Source organism: Brassica napus, chromosome C2 (genome assembly GCF_020379485.1).
Source record: "Brassica napus cultivar Da-Ae chromosome C2, Da-Ae, whole genome shotgun sequence".
NCBI lineage: Eukaryota > Viridiplantae > Streptophyta > Magnoliopsida > Brassicales > Brassicaceae > Brassica > Brassica napus.
Genome location: NC_063445.1, coordinates 6748040 through 6770242, shown reverse-complemented (window position 1 = coordinate 6770242; position 22203 = coordinate 6748040). Strand labels below are relative to the sequence as shown.

General features: G+C 32.0%; 2 protein-coding genes and 1 pseudogene across 2 annotated transcripts; 1 reads left to right on the top strand and 2 right to left on the bottom strand.

Annotated features, from left to right (window-relative positions):
* The first annotated feature begins 9550 nt into the window (after nucleotides 1–9550).
* LOC125582136 (circumsporozoite protein-like) lies at nucleotides 9551–10552 on the top strand. The gene has a single exon (XM_048748664.1). The coding sequence runs from the start codon at nucleotides 9551–9553 to the stop codon at nucleotides 10550–10552; it is 1002 nt and encodes a 333-aa protein (XP_048604621.1).
* Nucleotides 10553–14413: 3861 nt separating this feature from the next.
* LOC125582067 lies at nucleotides 14414–16925 on the bottom strand (annotated as a pseudogene).
* A 4495-nt stretch (nucleotides 16926–21420) lies between these two features.
* On the bottom strand, nucleotides 21421–22116 carry LOC106407678 (NAC domain-containing protein 6-like). Its single transcript, XM_013848548.2, has one exon. It carries the CDS (start codon nucleotides 22114–22116, stop codon nucleotides 21421–21423), a length of 696 nt encoding a protein of 231 aa, XP_013704002.2.
* Nucleotides 22117–22203: the final 87 nt, after the last annotated feature.

Sequence of the window (22203 nt, the reverse complement as noted above, 5' to 3'; positions counted from 1 at the left end):
ATTCAAGATGATCTAATTAAAAAATCGGAGATAGACTATAAATAAAATGAAACTCGTGTGAAGCAGAAAATTGACGGCACAGAAAAGTGATGATCTTTCAAGTTTGAAATCGATCAAACCAGGTGGAGGTAAAGGATTCCTGAGAGAAGAGGAGGGTTTTTCCCTATCAAGACCCAACAGCTTTGCCCTGACTTGAAGCTGAATCTCTTTGACAATTTGGGTGGCCGGTTTGGTGTGTTCACACCAGAGTGCAAATGAGAGTTTTTTTTTTTTTTTTTCGCTAAGAGCAAACGAGAATTCCTTTCTCTCCATATGAAATAAACAGCTCCTTGGAAAACCAACTTCAAGATAGCTTTAAACCGAGGTCTCGCTGGAACATTTACCAGCCAGTGAACAATCTCTTGTAAGGTAGAAGAGTAGGTCATTCGGACACTCGATAGCAACAAATTCCAGACTGCAATCGAGAATTGGCAATCAAAAAACAGATGGTTAGCCGTCTCTGCCGCATGACCACAGAGAAGACATTCTGCCGGAACTACAAGACTCCATGATCTTAATCTGTCTCAAGTTAACATTCTGCCTTTTAGTAGAAGCCAGACTATAAAGAAGTGTTTGGGGATTTTCTAACTGAACCAGACAGCCTTATGCCATGATACCACCTGAGGTGGAGGATTCAGGGAAGTCCAGAGTTTTTTTTTTTTTTATTAACCAGGTGTTGACCTTGCGGCCCACCACCTAGGCCCGGCGCCAGCCTTTGTCTGTACCTTCTTACGGGTCCTGGACACGCCTCCCCCTCCCCGCGAGTCGAACCGGTCACCTCCCCTCCCCAAGGAGGATACCACTGGACTACGAGGTCCTGGGTAAGGAAGTCCAGAGTTTAGAAGTTGAAAAAAACCAATGGAGGATCATCTGGGGAGTTCCTTCACATATAACAGTCATCCTTAAGTGAATTAATGTCTGGAATCTGAGAAGGGAAAGACTGTTGAAGCCTTCTCAAAATGGGATTCCTGCTGCGGGACTCTCGCACCCGCTAAAACCGCCTCAGCAACAGAACTATCAATCGGAATACCCGAAACCTGAGGCCCGAGAGGTTCGTTGATGTCAGTGAGCGACCCCAATTCCGTCCAATTATCATGCCAAAAGGACGCATTGGCTCCTGAGTTAACGTGACAAAGAATGCGAGGTTTTGACAAATGCAGCTTCATAAGACACTTCTAAATCCAACTACCCACGTTTGGGAAGTCAGAAGTCCAAAATATTCTCCCTTCTAATATATGACTCTCTATCCAGGCAACCCAGAAGGAATCAGAGCCAACAAGGACACAAAGGATGTTAGTGACTTAAAACGTGGATTCTGCATGGATGCAGCTAAACATTGTTTTTTTGTCAAAAATGTTAAGAATGCAGCTAAACATGTTGTGTGAGTTTTAATATTTCACAAAAACAAAAAGGATCCAGTCTTATAACGTGGTAGTTTTAGTTTTAAACTAATTAAATTTTCTGTATAGACTGGACCGCTAGCTTCCGTTCCAAGCAACTTAGAGCACCATTTACCCATGTGCTTAATGGGTTGCTTACTGATTTCTAGATTTAAAAAAAAAAAAAAGGAAGTAATTAGAGAAGAAGCAGTGCTTAATTAAGCTTCAAAAGAGGCGTTGCTTAGTGGACACGTGTTGTCCTCTCTGCGCGCCTTTTTCTCTTTAACGAAACACAAGCTTGCTGGTCATCTTTGCTCGGATTTTTCTCGCAGAAATCGACGCTGAGATTCAGCGTGATGAGGAGATAGTGGACGGCGACGGCGAGGATATTGGAGCAAGAGACGATGTTGGGACAGGCGAGCTTGAGAGCGGTTTTGGGCGGATCACAACGTCGAATCCATCTCCGGGGAGGGAGAGGTTGATGGGGGAATCGCGTTCGGTGGCGTTGAAAGCGGTGGAGGAAACGAGGACGGAGAAACTTTTGCTTATTTGGATCCAAAGTTTTGATTTTTATCAGAGATCTGATCGTGGGTTTACGATTGATCGATTCCTTTTGCTTAAAGTTTGCATCTTTGTTATGATTCCTTGATTTTTCAAGTTTCTGTTTTTATCAGGTTGGCTCAATCTCTACGAGAGATGGTTGAGTGCAATGTATGTCGTTCGAAGCTGGTTTCGAGAGCTTATGTTTCTTAATTGACTTAAACGTCTACTACATTATAGTATCTAGTACCAGTTGCTAGATGTTGTGTCTGCATAATGGAAAAGTAGTAGAAATTCACAACTCTGGCTAGTTTTTGATATTGTTTAACTGATACGAATATGAAAAGAGATTTCATTAAGTTATGTTCATAAAGTTAGTTTTTTAATTTCCAAATCACTACTCTTTCCTCGAGTCTCTTGCGTTTTTGTAGACGGTCCATTGATACTTGAGTGTTTATGTTCAAATTGTAGGCCAGACATCCAAAAGTTGGAGAGAAGCCTCTTCTGTCTGTTCAACATTTGTCCAGGTACTTCTTCTTCGTCAATCAAAGAGAGACTAATCCACTGCATTGCAATTAATAACTACCTCAAGTTCACAATGCAGGTGCAGCCACTTGTCATTTCCTCATTTTGCATACGTAGGTCTATTGTCTGAGGTTGTAGCCTTCCACTCATTACCTCTTACTCTTGAATGGGTTTTGTATATTTTTACAATAATATTTGATCAAATCCTGCTTATCTTTAATTCTGGTAGTGGGAGGCACTTGCTCTGTTGCTGATAGGGATTAGTGTAAATCAGCTGTGTTCTCTTCCAGAAGGTTCTCATGTGGATGTCAGGTAAATTGTTGTTGAATTTCAATGGTTTACTGAATCTCTTGACTGCCTTAATACAGCTTTGGAACATTGATGACTGCTACATTGTAATGGGAAGGGATACCTACATTTATCATTGGTATAGGCAGAGGAATAAGTGCCACGGTTGGACTAGTGGCTACGGCCGTCTATCCTTTAATGCAAAGCCGTCTCTCAACGCTGAGAACTGGCATCTGGTCATTGTGGTCTCAGGTATATTATTAACTTGAAACTTTTAATCCATTTGGATGAGTAATGTTTAGATTGTCAATCACATGAAACTGTAACATATTTGCAGTAAGATTTTAGATTCTCATGGTTTACTATAAAATGTATGTGTTCTTTTGCAATCTGCTCTTGACTTGATATAGAATGTTTAACTTTTTTTCAAATCATTTGGCATTGGTATTTTGTTTTAAAACCGATGAATCTACTACTCAACTTTAGCTGCAAGTAGAAGATATAGAATGTTTAAATTTTTTTTAAAAAAAAACCTCTAAATAAGATACTTGCATTGGAGGACAAAAATATAGAAGTTTCTTAAAAAAAATTTTAACACACATTTAATATTAAAAAGTGATTAAGAGCCCCATTAGGGGTGATAGGATTAATGGTGCTCTTAGTCCGTATATAAACCCTTTGGTATAGCTTGGTCAAGATTGTCTACACAGTTTCCTTGACCAATATTGTTATGACTAATTTATATCTCTGTTTAGTAATTTGTGTTTGTGGGCAGATGAGGTTTAGACCACTTTCTTTCAGGACCAGACCACCACATCAACTATTCTTTTACGGGCAAAGTACTTCTTATAGCACTGCATTATGCATTTAATAATACTAGTCTTGACAAAAGACAGCTCTTCAGGCATATTCTATACTATAATAGTATAATTCAAGTCAGTCACTCTAGCTGAGTTAGAGTTTCTCTCAAGTTGTCAAACGTGTGCTTTACACGTGAGAGAGAGACTCACATTTAGTCTGAGTGACAAACAAGTGAACAACCGTACACGTGGAGAGGAGGTAGCAAAAAAAAAAACTCGTGTGCTGTCTTTTGCTTGGCCCCTATTAAGTACCCCAGACGTGAATTTGCGTGTAAATTTTAATTTACCACGGTAGATAGTTATCATATGCTCTCTCGATAGGATTCTATATATTTAACCTTCTCGCCTTCTAATGTTGTTTATTCTCATGCTTTCAAATATCAGTACAATAATTTTAATCAAAAAACAAAGTTACCATAATTATTTTCCATATCACACCTTTTTTTTATTTTTAAAGTTTATCTTCCATATCATACTTAACATAATTACCATCATATGTGAAAATGGCAGGAACTGTAAGCTTATTATCCCATAAAAAGCGATATAATTTAGCCATGAATATTTAATACGGAAAAATTCCCCTCTCAACTATATGCAACACATAAATTAACAAGGAGTACAAATTAGACTAATGCTAACAGTTGGGGTAAAATAATAGTTTTGCATGTTAATTTGTTCATGTTGGTTAACATGCAAATTGCGACAGACTAGTTATTTATATATATAAAATATTTTTTTTGTTGTTATTATATAATTTTTTTCCGATGGATCAGATCAATTTTTATTAAAAATGATGGAACAAAACTATAATTAATACATCATGGGTAGATCGGAATGGACATTAAACAAATTATGACATAAAAACTTTATTTTTTCCATCGAACACATTCTTGAAAAAAGTGAACAGTGTTGTTTTCACAGTTGAATTATTTTGACTTTTATCTTCCTTATGGTTTTGAAAGCTTTCAAATCAACCATCGAATTGATACATGTCATTTTAATGTTTTTAGTCGTATACATAAGGAAAACTTACATTTTTGTAATTTAAAATCGTTTTAAAAAATTCAAAATATAACATATAAAAAAATATAACATATAAGAAAAATATAACATATAAGATGTCCTCATTTTTGTATTTTAAAGTCGTTTTTTTTAAAAAATAACAAATAACACTTCTTATATTTTAGGTTAATATAATGTTCTCTAGTGGACATTAAACAAATTATGACATAAAAACCTTATTTTTTTCCTCGAACACATTCTTGAAAAGTGAACAGTATTGTTTTCACAATTGAATTATTTTGACTTTTATCTTACATACGGTTTTGAAAGCTTTCAAATCAACCATCAAACTGATATATGTCATTTAAATGTTTTTAGTCGTATACTTAAGGAAAACTTACATTTTTGTAATTTATAGTTGTTTGTAATTTATAGTTGTTTTAAAAAATTCAAAATATAACATATAAGAAAAAGTCTAACATATAAGAAAAATATAACATATAAGGTGTCCTCATTTTTGTATTTTAAAGTCGTTTTAAAAAAAAAATATAACATATAAGGTTTCCTCATTTTTGTAATTTAAAGTCATTTAAAAAATTCAAAATATAACATATAAGAAAAAATCTAATTTTTATTATATTGTTAATGTGATTGTTTATTTTTTTAATAATATAAAATTAAACAAAAATGAAGAAGGATGCAAAAATTGTTATCAAATCTTTATTATTCATAATCGTTAATTATCATATATATGTAAATCATATTAGGTAATTCTGTAGCTTTTATTTAATGAAAGAATACACACTTCTTATATTTTAGGTTAATAAAATGTTCTCTAATGGACATTAAACAAATTATGACATAAAAACCTTATTTTTCCCTCGAACCCATTTTTGAAAAAATGAACAGTATTGTTTCCACAGTTAAATTATTTTGATTTTTATCTTTCATATGGTTTTGAAAGCTTTCAAATCAATCATCGAATTGATACATGTCATTTTAATGTTTTTAGTCGTATACTTAAGAAAAACTTACATTTTTGTAATTTAAAGTCGTTTAAAAAAATCAAAATATAACATATAAGAAAATTCTAACATATAAGAAAAATATAACATATAAGGTGTCCTCATTTTTGTATCGTAAAGTCGTTTTAAAAAAAAATAACATATAAGGTTTCTTCATTTTTGTAATTTAAAGTCATTTTAAAAAATTCAAAATATAACATATAACAAAAAATCTATTTTTTTATTATATGGTTAATGTGATTGTTTAATTTTTTTTAATAATATAAATTTAAACAAAAATGAAGAATGATGCAAAAATTGTTATTAAATCTTTATTATTCATAATCATTAATTGTCATATATATTTAAATCATATTAGGTAATTTCTAGCTTTTATTTAAGGAAAGAATACACACTTCTTATATTTTAGGTTAATATAATTTTCTCTAGTGTTATATAATTATCGAATAATGTGACACCATTAGATTAAACTATATTTTATATTAGATGCTCTAGAATTCTTTGAAAGAGAATTTAGAAGGCATTTAGAGTGCCACCTAGGATTTGAGGTTTTTTTTAAATAATACAAAATTAAGGTTTTAATTTTTCAAATGCTTCTCAATTAATATATAAGGGATATGAATTTGATAAATTATGGTTATGGTACTTAATCGGAGGTTGGAGCTTGGGCTTAATAAACAAATGAAAAATATGTGAACTTACATTATCATATAAAACACGTTTACATAACTTATCAATATAGCGTGGTCTTGACTAGTTTCATCATCATAACTGAGTGTATATTAATTGACAATATCATAATAATATTCAACGCATCATAAAGACAAGATATAAGTAGGAATTTTCAAATTGATTGATCGGTTGAGTTACTTTAGAAGAAGATTAGTTGGAGAATTTTTACCAAAAAAGACTAGTTGGAGAAAACTAAACGAATTGATTTCAGCCTATTTTAACCCAAATATTCCAATCAAGAAATCCCCTATATATTAATTGAGAAGCATTTGAAAAATTAGAACTTTAATTTTGTATTAATTAAAAAAAACCTCAAATCCTAGGTGGCACTCTAAATACCTTCTAAATTTCATTTCAAAGAATTCTAGAGCATCTAATCCCCTATATATTAATTGAGAAGCATTTGAAAAATTAGAACCTTAATTTTGTATTAATTAAAAAAACCTCAAATCCTAGGTGACACTCTAAATGCCTTCTAAATTTCATTTCAAAGAATTCTAGAGCATCTAATATAAAGTATAGTTTAATCTAATGGTGTCACATTATTCCATAATTATATAACACTAGAGAACATTATATTAATTGAAAATATAAGAGTGTGTACTATTTCCTTAAATAAAAGCTACGGAATTACCTAATATGATTTACATATATATGACAATTAATGATTATGAATAATAAAGATTTGATAACAATTTTTGCATCTTTCTTCATTTTTGTTTAAATTTATATTATTAAAAAAATAAACAATCACATTAACCATATAATAAAAAAATTAGATTTTTTCTTATATGTTATATTTTGAATTTCTTAAAATGACTTTGAATTACAAAATGAGGAAACCTTATATGTTATATATTTTTTTTAAACGACTTTAAAATACAAAATTGAGGACACCTTATATGTTATATTTTTCTTAAATGTTAGAATTTTCTTATATGTTATATTTTGAATTTTTTTAAACGACTTTAAATTACAAAAATGTAAGTTTTCCTTAAATATACGACTAAAAACATTGAAATGACATGTATCGCTTTCAAAACCATATGGAAGATAAAAGTCAAAATAATTTAACTGTGAAGACAATACTGTTCACTTTTTTCAAGAATGTGTTCGATGGAAAAAATAAGGTTTTTATGTCATAATTTGTTTAATGTCCACTAGAGAACATTATATTAACCTAAAATATAAGAAGTGTGTATTCTTTCCTTAAATAAAAGCTACAGAATTACCTAATATGATTTACATATATATGACAATTAATGATTATGAATAATAAAGATTTGATAACAATTTTTGCATCTTTCTTCATTTTTGTTTAATTTTATATTATTAAAAAAATAAACAACCACATTAACCATATAATGAAAAATTTAGATTTTTTCTTATATGTTATATTTTGAATTTTTTTAAATGACTTTAAATTACAAAAATGAGGAAACCTTATATGTTATATTTTTTTTAAAACGACATTAAAATACAAAAATGAAGACACTTTATATGTTATATTTTTCTTATATGTTAGATTTTTTCTTATATGTTATATTTGAATTTTTTAAAACGACTTTAAATTACAAAAATTTAAGTTTTCCTTAAGTATACGATTAAAAACATTAAAATGACATGTATCAGTTTGATGGTTGATTTGAAAGCTTTTAAAACCATATCTAAGATAAAAGTCAAAATAATTCAACTGTGAAAACAGTAGTGTTCACTTTTTCAAGAATGTGTTCGAGGTAAAAAATAAGGTTTTTATGTCATAATTTGTTTAATGTCGACTAGAGAACATTATATTAACCTAAAATATAATAAGTGTGTATTCTTTCTCTAAATAAAAGCTACGAAATTACCTAATATGATTTACATATATATGACAATTAATGATTATGAATAATAAAGATTTGATAACAATTTTTGCATCCTTCTTCATTTTTTTTTTTAATTTTATATTATTAAAAAAATAAACAATCACATTAACCATATAATTAAAAACTAGATTTTTTTCTTATATGTTATATTTTGAATTTTTTAAAATGACTTTAAATTACAAAAGTGAGAAAACTTTATATGTTATATTTTTTTAAACGACTTTAAAATACAAAAATGAGGACACCTTATATGTTATATTTTTCTTATATGTTTGATTTTTTCTTATATGTTATATTTTGAATTTTTTAAAACGACTTTAAATTACAAAAATGTAAGTTTTCCTTAAGTATACGACTAAAAACATTAAAATGACATGTATCAATTTAATGGTTGATTTGAAAGCTTTCAAAACTATATGGAAGATAAAAGTCAAAATAATTCAACTGTAAAAACAATACTGTTCATTTTTTTAAAGAATTTGTTCGATAGAAAAAATAAGGTTTTTATGTCATTATTTGTTTAATGTCCAATCCGATCAACCCATTATGTATTAATTATAGTTTTGTTACATTATTTTTAATAAAAATTGATCCGATCCATCTGAAAGAAATTATATAATAACAACAAAAAATATTTTATATATATAAATAAAATGATCAAATATATAAGAGAAACTATCAATAATATATAAAAATAAACTCACTATGCGTAACGCGAAGGTCTTATGCTAGTTAGCTATAACTGAAAGGAACAGTTGTGAAAAGAAGAGCAAAGAGCATCCGCATCAGTGTCTTTTTCATCAGTCTCTTGTCAAAAAAATAACAAAATAACAAAAAGTAAGAGAGAGACATTACGAAAGACAAGACCTCTTTATGAAGAGACTTTTTAAAATTGTCAAGCGATCATAAAACAAGACCTCTTTATGAAGAGACTTTTTAAAATTGTCAAGCGATCATAAAGCTACGCGGCACTTTATTTCTAGTACAAATTTAGTTTACACTTAAAATTTAATTACACAAATTCTATTATTCTAAAGATATTAATAAACTAATATCTAGAAACTTACTTGTAGAAACACACCGCTAGTGATGACCCTACCTCCTAGGGTATTACAATCTAGGTCCCTGACTTTTAATATTTTTGTCGACAGGTTCCGGATTTTTTAATACTTCTGCTTCACTTTTTTTTTTGGTCGAATTACAGTGGTAATCGTCTCGGCTATATCCTATATATATTAATAACTCTTCTAGAGACAAGCAATTAAAATATCCTACTGAGAGAGAGAAAAACAATGGTGGATCCTACTGAAACAGAAATCGTTGAGGTCGACAACGTCGACGAAGTTACTATTCTCAGTGAGATCCAAACCGAGGCTGATGAGGACGAACAAACACCTACTCGTGGTCAGGTTGCTACCGGCGCTGGCGAGAATGCTGTCACCGGCGCTGGCGGGAATGCTGTCACCGGCGCTGGCGGGAATGCTGTCACCGGCGCTGGCGGGAATGCTGTCACCGGCGCTGGCGGGAATGCTGTCACCGGCGCTGGCGGGAATGCTGTCACCGGCGCTGACGGGAATGCTGTCACCGGCGCTGGCGAGAATGCTGTCACCGGCGCTGGCAAGAATGCTGTCACCGAGAATGCTGTCACCGGCGCTGGCGGGAATGCTGTCACCGGCGCTGACGGGAATGCTGTCACCGGCGCTGGCGAGAATGCTGTCACCGGCGCTGGCGAGAATGCTGTCACCGGCGCTGACGGGAATGCTGTTACCGGCGCTCAGGGCATTTTCAGGATGTTCTTTACCTGGTTCGTGGGGCTTTTCCCCAGTAATGCACTCCCCAACGACTCCGAACAAGAAGCTCTCCTCAGCAGCTTGGTCGATGGTGAACCAACTCTTCCTGTTGTTGCCGGCGGTGGAAACGGCGATGTTGCTGGCGGTAGAAACGGAGGCGGTGCTGGCAGAGGAAACGACGTTGGTGCTCCCGGCGGTGGATGGTTTTGCCGAATCTGGGGATACCTTCACCGTGAAGGTCCAAACGACATTGAGGCCGGCTCTACTGCTCCTAAAGATACCGCTCTTCTTGCTCCCCGCGGTGGGTGGTTTCGCCGGATCTGGGGATCCCCTCACCGTGAGGGTCCAAACGACACCGAGGCCGGCTCTACTGCTCTTGACGATACCGCTCTTGTTGCTCCCCGTGGTGGGTGGTTTCGCCGGATCTGGGGATTCCGTCACCGTGAAGGTCCAAACGACATCGAGGCTGGCCCTGCTGCTCCTGAGGTTGTCGCTCCTGTTTGAGTTGTGAAAGACTTGTGGCTGGAATTTGTTGCCGAGGCAAATGATTTTATTAAATGGGTGATTACATCGTGCTTCCTCTTCGTGCCGGTGAATTACCTACTAAAAGGAAGCAATGATGTTACTTCTACACTCTCAACATTTCAGTTGCAGCTACCAACAATTTTCCTCCCCACTGTGTTCTCCTATGTCACGTGCATCTTGGTATCTAAGTTGTTCCAGTCCGCAAAGATAAAGACTGTGTTTCAAGGATTTGGGATTATTATGGGAGTGGTAGCTTGCGTGGAGGCTTTCTACTTCGTAGGTCATGAAGCTCACATAAGCGCTATAATTTTATTTTTTTTTGATCAAAAGCGCTATAATTGTTATGGTCGTGATTATCGTTGCTACTGTAATCGCAAAGTGTTGCGATTGATGATGACTTTTGTTATAAGAAATAGGATACTACTCAATTAAAAACAATTATAATAAATTTAAAAGCTGACCGCCATTAGAAGATATATAGTACTGTTTTCGGACATCTGTAAGTATAATCTTCAATATTTATATTTATTTAGACTATTTTTTCTGTCGAGTGGCATTGTAAATCGAGTGTACCAAACATAACATGACATATTAGAGCGCATATTGGGTTGTTAGCATATACCCGTTTGAGCACCAACCAATAACTTTGAAATACCAAATTTGTGGATTTGCATAAAACTTCAATCTTTTCATGCAGGAACATTTTGTTTCTTTCCTTGTCACCATAGCCATCACTTGGTTTACCTTACACGTCGTCCCCGGACCGGCTTGGGGAAAATATTTCCACTCGATGGTTTACTCCCTAGTTTACCCGAAAAACCAAAAATCTTATTCCCGGTCCGAGAGGTGTTCCACTCGTGGGAAGCATCAGCCTACATGCTTAAGGCCAAATATCAGATTCGCAACTGTATCAGATTCGCAACTGTTTCAGGATCAGGTGTAAAGTTGAGGGTTTGAATTTTGGATAAAAGGTTTATTAATATTTTTCCAAAGATAATAATTAAGAGCATACCCATCAAAGTTTCATGGGGAAAGCTCTCACACATCCCGAAAAAATAAAATTATAATAATAGAATCTGATGAACTCATCTCGCAGAGGTGCCTCCGGATGAACCCGTTTCATCATTGTTTCGCGGACCCAACGCCACGTGGCAGCCCGTTATTGGTCCGCTGTTTTTTAAAAAAAAAGCGGAAAAAAAAAATTAAAGTTGTGAACCTCCTCCTTTTTTTTTTAAATCAAACGAAAAAAATAAAAAAAAATTAAAGTTGTGAACCCCCCTTTTCATTGATGGGTATGCTCTAATGGGCTAAAAGAATTTATGCTTAAGGGCCGAATATATTCAGTTCTCTGAGCCTAAGGTCTGAGCCTAAGGTCAATCCATGTGGCTCATTAGCTCATAACGGCTGTGGCTACGATGAGTAACGCCAAACGGCTCATGGTGTTTAATCTCAGTGATACTAAGGTGATAGTGATGTGTCATCCTAAAGTGGCAAAGGAAATACTGAACAGTTCGGTATTTGCAGACCGGCCTGTCGACGAAACCGTTTACGGTTTGATGTTTAACCGAAACATGGGATTTGTTCCAATTGTCCAACCCGAAGCAAATCAAACGCTCGGAGGAGCAGAGGCGAATGGTCGTGACTCAGATGGTGAATGCCTTTACACTTAACGTTGGAACCGTGTTTGAAGTGCGTGACTTACTCAAAACGGCGTCGCTATGCAACATGATGGGTTTAGTTTTCGGGAAAGAGTATGAATTAGAGACTAATAACAACGTCGAATTGGAGTACTTGAAGGGTTTGGTTGAAGAATGGTACGATGCTGAATTGGACCCGATCATATTCCTTGATTAGCTGGTCTGATTTCCAGCAAATCTGGTTTAGGTGTTCTCAGTTCGTACCGAAACTAAATCAGTTATTGAGTTAAATCCTGGCACTATATGCTCATGATGATCTAAAAGGTTCCTATCAATACTATTAAAACATAAGCAATTTTTATCTACTTACAAATAGTCTAGGTTGGACTATTATATTTAATTATATTTTCTATTATTTCTACTCATATCTAATTTAATTGTTAAATATACATCATACTTAAAATTAAGGAACTAACTAACTAATCTATTATTTTTTAAACTAATGAATATAATTTATATTAATTCGAAATTCAAATAACTAATCAATTATATTTTAGTTATTAATGTAATAAATAATTATATATCTATATATATATTCATTCGTATATATACAACTATATATTAATCCAAATGCAAAAAAAAAAACAAATTGTTCAAAAACCCTCACCAAATACATAAAAATATAATTCTTATAGTTAGAGTCTTAATATATATATATATATATATATATATATATATATATATATATATTATAAAGTAAATATTAATAGTAATTATATGATGAAACATGTTACTATTGATAGTTTAATGTATATATTTTTTACGGGTTACTCAAACAGACATGTAATATATATATCAAATATAAACTAATTGAACAAATATATTAACACAAATGTATCATAAAACATTACATTAACATAAATCGAAGCCACAGAGTAAGAGTAAATATTTTAATTGTTTAAAAATATAATTATATATATAAATTATAAAAATTAAGAACTAAATATAATAAAAATATATATCAAAATTAAAATAATAAATATTTACATTTCTAATCCGAATAATGAAATTAACTTTTAAATTTAAAATAAACCATAGACAAAACATCAAAAAGTATCTAATAATATGTGAATAACAAAAGTAAACTAACTAAATAAACAATTAATTTTTTTTTGCAGACGTAAATCATTAATTTTTAATAGACGTATACACATTATTGATGCTCAAATCTATTTTATTTTTAGTATGCATCCACTCAAATATTAATTCATTAACAAGATGGAATTTTAGTTGGACTAAAATTGTATTAAAATTGGAATATCAGTTTCATAATATATTCACTATTCATCTGAACGTTCATGAATATATATTATAATACTCTAAATATAATAATAAATCGAACCGGATTACATATTGGGTCATCTATCAGTTCAACCGATAATCAGATCTCGGGTTTTAGCGGTTGTTACGGGTTTTATAGAATTTTTAAATAATAGTTTTTTTAAAAACTAAAATGGATTACATATGAACCACCGAATTTGGCAATTTAATTGCGGGTCGGATCGGGTTTCAAAACATTAAATATAATGTTTCATTTGTAATATATAAGTGTAGATACAATTAAAATACAAATTTATATCAAATAAATTTAAATGTTTCGAAAATAATTCCGCGCTTTGAAAGCGCGGGTCAAAATTTAGTCTAACTATTAAATGATTTGATTCTTGCAAATGTACTTTGTTATACAATAGAAACTCTATAAACTAATATTAGCTAAACTAATAAACATAATAAATCAATAAATTTTGTAAGTTGGTTTAAAATATAACATAAATTGATAAAATATATATTTAATAAAACTAAATTTAAAACGTAATTTTAAAGCCTATGATACATTTTTCATATACATCTAAAACTATAATAAAATTGTATGAAAGTCAAATTTATAAAATTTAATAAATATATAAACTGATCAACTATTATTTTTATTTTCCGAAATTTATATTCTAAAATATTTTAAAAAATATTTCTATAAGTTAATAAAATAACCAATATTAATTTATAGAGTGTTGTTATTATATTAACATGAGGCCTGCTTCTCTCCTTCATGCACTACATAGATGATATTTTTTTGAGAATTCAAAGTAAATAGTGCAGACACATTCATAGCTCATTGGAGGCCTTGTATGCAGATTTTAAAACATTAGTTTTAAAAGATCATAAATACATATATATTTCAATCGGGTTTGCTTACATTATTTTTTCGAATGAAAACTTCGGTTCTGATTGTAATAAAACATACAGTACATTATTCCTAGTTTTAGTATTTTGAGAAAGAGAAACAGGAGAGAAAGAATCTCTTTATAAAAAAATCTAATAAACCAAACGAAGAAGAAACTTTGGCAGCAGATTTGATCCTCTCCGTGTCCAGTTCATCTTTCAGATCCGACAAAGTTAGTTCCACATTTTTCATCCTTCCCTCGAGTTGTTGGACCCGAGACCCATCAGACATTGTTTTATTCCTCTCCAAGGAAACCTCCTGAAGCCTTGAATTCAACCAGTCAAGATTAAAGCCTGCTTCCTTCAGCACAGTCAACTCGCTTTGAGCATTGTTCAGTTCAGTCACAGACAAGCTCTGTGGAGATTTTCTCAGCATCCCCACGAGGCCGAGGAGGAGATTCATGTATTCTGTTTTCATACCTTGGTTCTTCAGTATGAAATCTACTTCACAGTCTGGCTGTTGTACAAAGATATCTCTTACTGGACCAGTCTACCAAAAAAGAAGAAAGAACATTGTTACTATGCTAACCATGATGCTGGTGATTATTAATGGAAATTTAAAAGAAGAAAAGGAAACAAGTGGCAGCTTACTTGAGAAGAAATGATAGATTTGATCATATCCTTGTCCAGTTCAACTTTGAGATCCGACAAATTCAGTTCCACATTCGTGACCTGTTCCTCGAGTTGTTTGACACTAGGCCCACCAGAGAGTACTTTCTTATTCTCCAAAGAAATCTCCTCAAGCCTTGACTTCAACCAGTCGAACTTGAAGCCTGCTTCCTTCAGCTCAGTGACTATTCGTGGACACTTTCTCAGCGCCTTCGCAAGATTGCTGATGAGATTCATGTATGCTGTTTTCATCCCTTGGTTCATCGGTATGACATCTAATGCAAAGTCTGAGTGCGTTACAAAGATATATCCCACTGGACCAGCCTGCGATTATATATATATATATCAGAAAGAACATTGTTACTATGCTAACCATGCCGGTGATTATTAATGGAATTTTTTTTAAAGAAGAAAAGGGGCTTACTATGATAGATTTGATCCTCTCCTTGTCAAGTTCGACTTTGAGATCTGACAAAGTCAGTTCCACACTCTTGATCTGTTCCTCGAGTTTTTTGACCCAAGGCCCATCAGAGACTAATTTCTTCCTCTCCAAGGATATCTCCTCAAGCCTTGAATCCAACCAGTCCAGCTTGAAGCCCGCTTCCTTGAGCTCAGCCAACTCACTCTCAGCGTTGCTTAGTTCAGTCACAGAAAAGCTCTGTGGAGATTTTCTCAGTGCCTCCACGAGGCCAAGGAGGAGATTCATGTATGATGTTCTCACCCCTTGGTTCTTTGGTATGACATCTATCGCAAAGTCTGGGTGCTGAACAAATATATCTTTTACTGGACCAGCCTACCAATGATTTAATTAATAAAAATAGAAGAAAAAAAACATTATTACTGAATGCTAACCATTCTGGAATTGTTAAATTTAAATAAGAAAGAGTAAACTTCATTCGGCTTACTTGAGAAGCAATAATATTGAAGCCATTGTAATCTAAAACATCATTCTCAGTTGATTTTCCTTGATGAACAACCTCGAAAACTTTCATGTAGACTTCAATGGTTAGTTTGTTTTTCTCCAGAAACCCTTTTTCTTGGAGCTTAGTCAAAGGCAACGTCCTACCTAAACCCCAGCTTGGGGTCTCAGCGCAGAACAACCTGCGTCTGCCTTCGTCTGTAATAAGATTAAAAAAAAACAGTTATGTATCAACTTCTCTTCTTCATCAATCAGATACACAAGTACAACAAAAACAAACTAAATGCAACATATATAATCAAGCTCATCAATACCAGGTGATCTAAAAAGCTCTTTGCCGGATTGGTTCAACAAAACGAAGCAAAAACTAACTCTCCTTTTCCATCCAGATCTCAATCTATGAGTATTCACATCTTGCAGGTACATAGACAAGTGATCACCAGCACAAACGCAAAGAAACCTAATTAAGAGAAAACATTAGTTTTTTTTTAAGTTCTAAAAATATAGACAATAATGACAAGGATTTCGCCCCTTACCAGTTGCAGCCGCCGCTTGAGAAGATAACCGACTTCATCACATTTGTCCTTTCGGAGAAGTTGTCTATAGGCCTTGTTCAATTCCGTCCCCATTTTAGAGCTTGTTTTTGATTCCTTGCGCGAACAAAAAAAAAACAAAATGTTACAGCTCCTAGGCCAAACCACATTATACATGCACAAAAAAAACATAAATCTCACCGACATAATCTTGACCAATATTGTTATTACCAAACTCCATCCAACCACAATAGAACCTAACATATCTAACCTTTTTGGGTTAAAAATCTACGATTAAGTTCAAAACGGGAACCCCATGAGGCAGAGTGGTTAATCAACAGTTCCAAATCAAACAACAAAACTTTTCTTACAACGAAAGAAATCAATAAAATCAGTATGTGTGCATAATATTATTCATACAACTTAACAGACATGAACGAGTTGAGTTACCTACGATGAGACACGAAGCCTTGGCAACTGTTTAAGAACTTCAGACGGTTCGAAAGTCAATGGCGATACAATAAAAGAAGAGAACCTTCTCCTCCTTAAATACGACCACTGGATAAAGGAAAAGGACTTTTCTCTCCTTTCGATCTGGACCGTCCGCTGGATTGAACCATGTTATGTTAACCGTTGGATATTTTAACTTTTTGTCCTATAGTAAAAAACAAAAATGCTTACGCAGACCCTCGAAGTCAAACCATAGATATTTAGTTGTAGATTTTTTTTGTTCTTTTTCCCTTTTCTTTTACTGACAAGGAATGTCAAAAGTAGTTTTTTTCCTGATCAATCTTGACCATCCGTTTGGATTTTAATATACTTTCAACCCTTCGATTTAAATTTCTTTTTTTAATTGATTATTTTATAAAAACTTTCATATATTTTTGTTTATTAAAGTTTTAATTGATTACTGATAAAAGCAATTTGTAAGAAATTAAATAATGAAAACCATGAAAATTCAAAAATGGTTCAATGCAAACAAGTTTCCGGTAACAAAAGCGTTACTTAAAGTAAAAGCTCGAAGCACGGAGCCAAGACCGCGGCAACCTGCAAAAACGCAATTGAAACAACTTATCAAAAGAGACGCATTTCGAACTAAACAAGAAGAAATAACAATCCACACGGAGCCACTGTCTATCAACGCCACCACACAAAAAAAAACAAATCTAAGCCGTAATGCACATCGGATCCCGGAATAATCTTATTCTTTAAATGTTCATACTCTACTCAGACAGTGTCGTGCCTAGGTGTTTGGGGGCCTAAGGCTAGAGTAAAAAAGTTTTCATAATTAGTAATAAATATCTATTATATAAAACTTTACAAAAAAATATGTATTTAATATTTATAGATTCATATGAAAAAATGAACATATTATTTCTTAAGAGAATACAAAATACATAGTTTATCAAACCAAAAATGCAAGATTTCAAATTATCTATGAAGATTTTATAATTGTTTAATTAAATATGTGCTTATTTAGATATGTTAAATGGTAAGCTTATAAATGTATTACTCCAATAGTAAAAATAAAATCATACAATAATTTAAAGTCTAAAAATTAAATAAATAAAGTAATAGTTTTATGAAGATAGATGATAAATTAAATCTAAAAGTCTAAAATAGAATAAAATAAATCTAAATAGCATAAATAAATTATTGTTTAAATCCAAAACTAAGAGAAGTTTATATATACAATATAACCAATTTAAAATGAAATTAAAATGGAATTAAAATGGGATCGCTAAAATGTGTTATACAAGTTGAAGCCTAAGGCAGTTGTCTTTCCCATGACAAGGTAAACACACATCTGTACTCAAATATGGACTGTCTCAGCAAAAAGTATCATTCAAAACCACTTTACAACAGGATGGAACACAACAGTCATGCATCATTATCTCATATTCGGGTATGTCTTCCAAACCACTATCTACGCAATATGGATAGAAAGAAACTGTAGAAGACATGGGATGCACCAATTACGCTGCTACAATTAAATCATCAAAATCATGGGCAAAACCGTAAGAAACATAATCATGTATACTAGATTTTTTAACCGCGCTACGCGCAGATAAGATTTTATATGTATTTCTCAATTCTAAAAAAATAATGTATAATATTGTATTACATTATTTAAAGAATATAAAATAAGACTACATAATATAAATATATTTTTTAAATTTTCTTTGTGGAAATCATTATGTTGTTTGATTGTTCTACTTGACTCACATATTTGCATAGTTATTTGTGATAGATGGATAACTATATTTTTATTATCAGTAAATAATATATATTTATTATATAATATAAGAAAAATAAAATTATTTACTTTTAAAACAAATTTGTTTCATGTTGGGGACTCAGTTATAGACATATCATATTTGAATGAGACATTTTTACAGTTATCAATCTTCTTAACAGTCAAGAAACAAATATGAATATCAAAACAATCTCATACGATCTCTTTGTGGAATAACTGCTCTGAAGAAATTGAATTTAAGCATCAAAAGGACTGAAAATGGATGTGTAGATGTGTTATCTAAGTCAGCTTTACAAAATACTATTCATAGTTCATATATCATTTATGTCCATTCTATTTTTTTGTCCATCCTATCTTAAACATCTTGAAATAACTGATGCTAATTAATAATAAACTTTTGGCTAGCAAAAAAATCAAATTTGTCTAATTATCGCTTAATTTGTCTAACTGATATATATGTATTTCTCAACTCTAAAAAAATAATGTATAATATTGTATTACATTATTTAAAGAATATAAAATAAGACTACATAACATAAATATATTTATTTTAAATTTTCTTTGTGGAAATCATTATGTTGTTTGATTGTTGTACTTGATTCACATATTTGCATAGATATTTGTGATAGATGAATAACTATATTTTTATTATCAGTAAATAATATATATTTATTATATAATATAAAAAAATGAAATTATTTACTTTTTAAACAAAGTTGTCTCATGGTGGGGATTCGATTATAGACATATAATATTCGAAGGAGACATTTTTATAGTTATCAATCTTCTTAACAGTCAAGAAACAAATATGAATATCAAAACAATTTCTCATACGATTTCTTTGTGGAATAACTGCTCTGAAAAATTTGAATTTAGGCATCAAAAAGGACGGGAAATGATGTGCAGATGTGTTATCTAAGTCAGCTTTACAAAGTACTACTATTCATAGTTCATATATCATTTAAGTCCATCATTTCTTAAATATTTTGAAATAATTGATGCTAATTAATAATAAACTTTTGGCTGAAAAAAAAAATCAAATTTGTCTTATTATCGCTTAAATATTTTATTAATATTGTCTAAGAAGCTTTCAATTGATATCATAGTTTAATTTTTATTAGTTTTTTTTTGTTAATTTTAGAGTTTTTTGTATTTAAGATTTTTTTCCATATTAAGCTTATATTTCTTTCACATAATATATATATGTCATAAAAATTACCATCAAATCAGTTTTTAAATAATTCAATTTAAAATAAAATTATATTTTAATTTGTTGTATTCTAACAATTTGATTGATTTAATTAATTTGTTTTGGTAGATAACTTAAAAAAATTTCATATGAATCGGGGAAAGCAAGCTTATGTTGTTATATTATATTTATTTGTGTATATGAAATCTATATATAATGCTAGTGTAATAAAGAAAGAAAATTATTTTTTTGTAACTTTAAAAAGATACATTATTACAATTTGAATTTAATCAAAATTGAATAAAATGGTAATTAAATAAATCTAATTGTTTTTTATCTTGTTTAGTTGAATTCTCATGAAAAGAAATCGATAGGTTAAACAAATGTTTCAAAATTTGTTGTGTTATTGTTTTGTTTATTAATTACAAAATTTATTGAATTGATATATTTAATTATTGCACCCTTAAATAATATTTTATTAAGACATTAGAGAACTATGTTTTGAGTTGTTTTGTCAAAATTGTACAAAAATCTTTGCTTTTTCATATTTGTTACAAAAATTTATATGTTAAACTTACTTTTACAAAATTCTTAACTTTGTCACGAAAACAAAAATTCTTAACTTTGTCACGAAAACAAAAATCTATTTCTTTGTGGTATATGTCAATGTTTTCACACTTTCAAAAAATATATTAGTTTAGTCACTTACTTATTTTTTTTTACAAAACAATGTGTTGGAGTCTTGAAAGTTGAATCCATATTATTGTAAATGTACATAAGAGTGTGATTACATATTTAGTGATTCTTGTATATGTGTCCAAGAAAGTCTCAATGGCTTAGTGGTATCTCTCATATATTCATGTCATTCTAACCCGGGTTCGATCCTTTCCTTTGCAACTTCGGACTCTCTGATTGGACGATTTTTTGTGCCTACGTGGACACTCTAAGAGGAGCTTATATCCTCCTTTTAGTATAGTATATAGATTTTGGATATTAAATTACATAGCAAAAGGTGTTTTTCACTAATGACTAAACTAAACTCAAGCGAATATATGCTATCAAGGCAACCTAATACAATGAAAAAAATAGAAGTCAAACAACAAAGGAGAAGAAGTAGACCAATTGCTTCTTCTTTTAAGGGCAAACACTCTCTTACTCCACTGCATTAGGAATTCAATTATAAAAACATGCAGAATAATAAAAGTACGTAGCATTGTAAAGGTCATATCATTGACCTACTAGTAATTTTATCATCTAACTTATTACCCAAATATTCACAAAACGTATGAATTGATTATCTTTGTTTGATGAAAAAAGTTAATCACATAATTGAAACTATTTTACAAACAATAAAGAATAACTTTGAGCAGCATTAAGAAGATTTTCAATAAGTGTTTACACTTCTTGTGTTTGTACATGAAAACTAAAAGCTCTCGGTGGACTTGAAAAGATGTTGTTCAAGCTCTTGGTTCATCACTTGTTCTTCATCTTCATCCTCATCCACTTCTATTGGTAGAGATTTATCGCCAAGACTAGCTGGAGGATCACTAGATTGAGAAAGAGCGTACATTGGTGGCTCTTGTTGATCATCTTTCTCCGTTGTTTGTTGATCATCCAATCCCGTTCTTGTGAATCTTTCAACGAGCTCTCCAGTCCCATCTTCTTCTGCGTCATGTGTCACCTCCACGGCTTCAACTTCTTCATCCTTAGAATTGCTAATCTTGCGAATCTTGCACAGGACCAGTTCTTGAAACGTATTTTCGTCCGGTAGCGAATACTCGTACATAATCCAGCTACTATTGCTCCCAGGAACGGCAGCAGAAGTACCGTCTCCTGTCTTCTGCCTCTTATTGTTGTCGCTTTTAGTGAACTTTAGAGTTTGCTTTTTCCCTATTATGGTCTTCTCTTTTTCTTCGTCCTCAATATATTTTTTAGCGTTAGGCTTCCAACTCCCACCATCGTTGTCCCCGGCGATTCTCCGCTTTGAGTTCCTACCACGACCGATGTTCTTCACTGACACTTGAGTCCTTGTCACGAAATAATACCACTCGTTCTTCCTGAACAAAGGATGATTGGTATGGTCCAGCAACCATGGCTCCTTATCGTAAACGTTCTTCATCACGATGAAGTCTTCACACTCTTCCTAAATCACTTTGGGGATGCTGGATCAAGGAAAACAGGATCAAAAACATAATATTTTGGGAGC

Excerpts from the sequence above, each read along its gene's own strand:
- LOC125582136 (XM_048748664.1), top strand. The coding sequence starts at position 9,551 with ATGGTGGATCCTACTGAAACAGAAATCGTTGAGGTCGACAACGTCGAC.
- LOC106407678 (XM_013848548.2), bottom strand. The coding sequence starts at position 22,116 with ATGAAGAACGTTTACGATAAGGAGCCATGGTTGCTGGACCATACCAAT.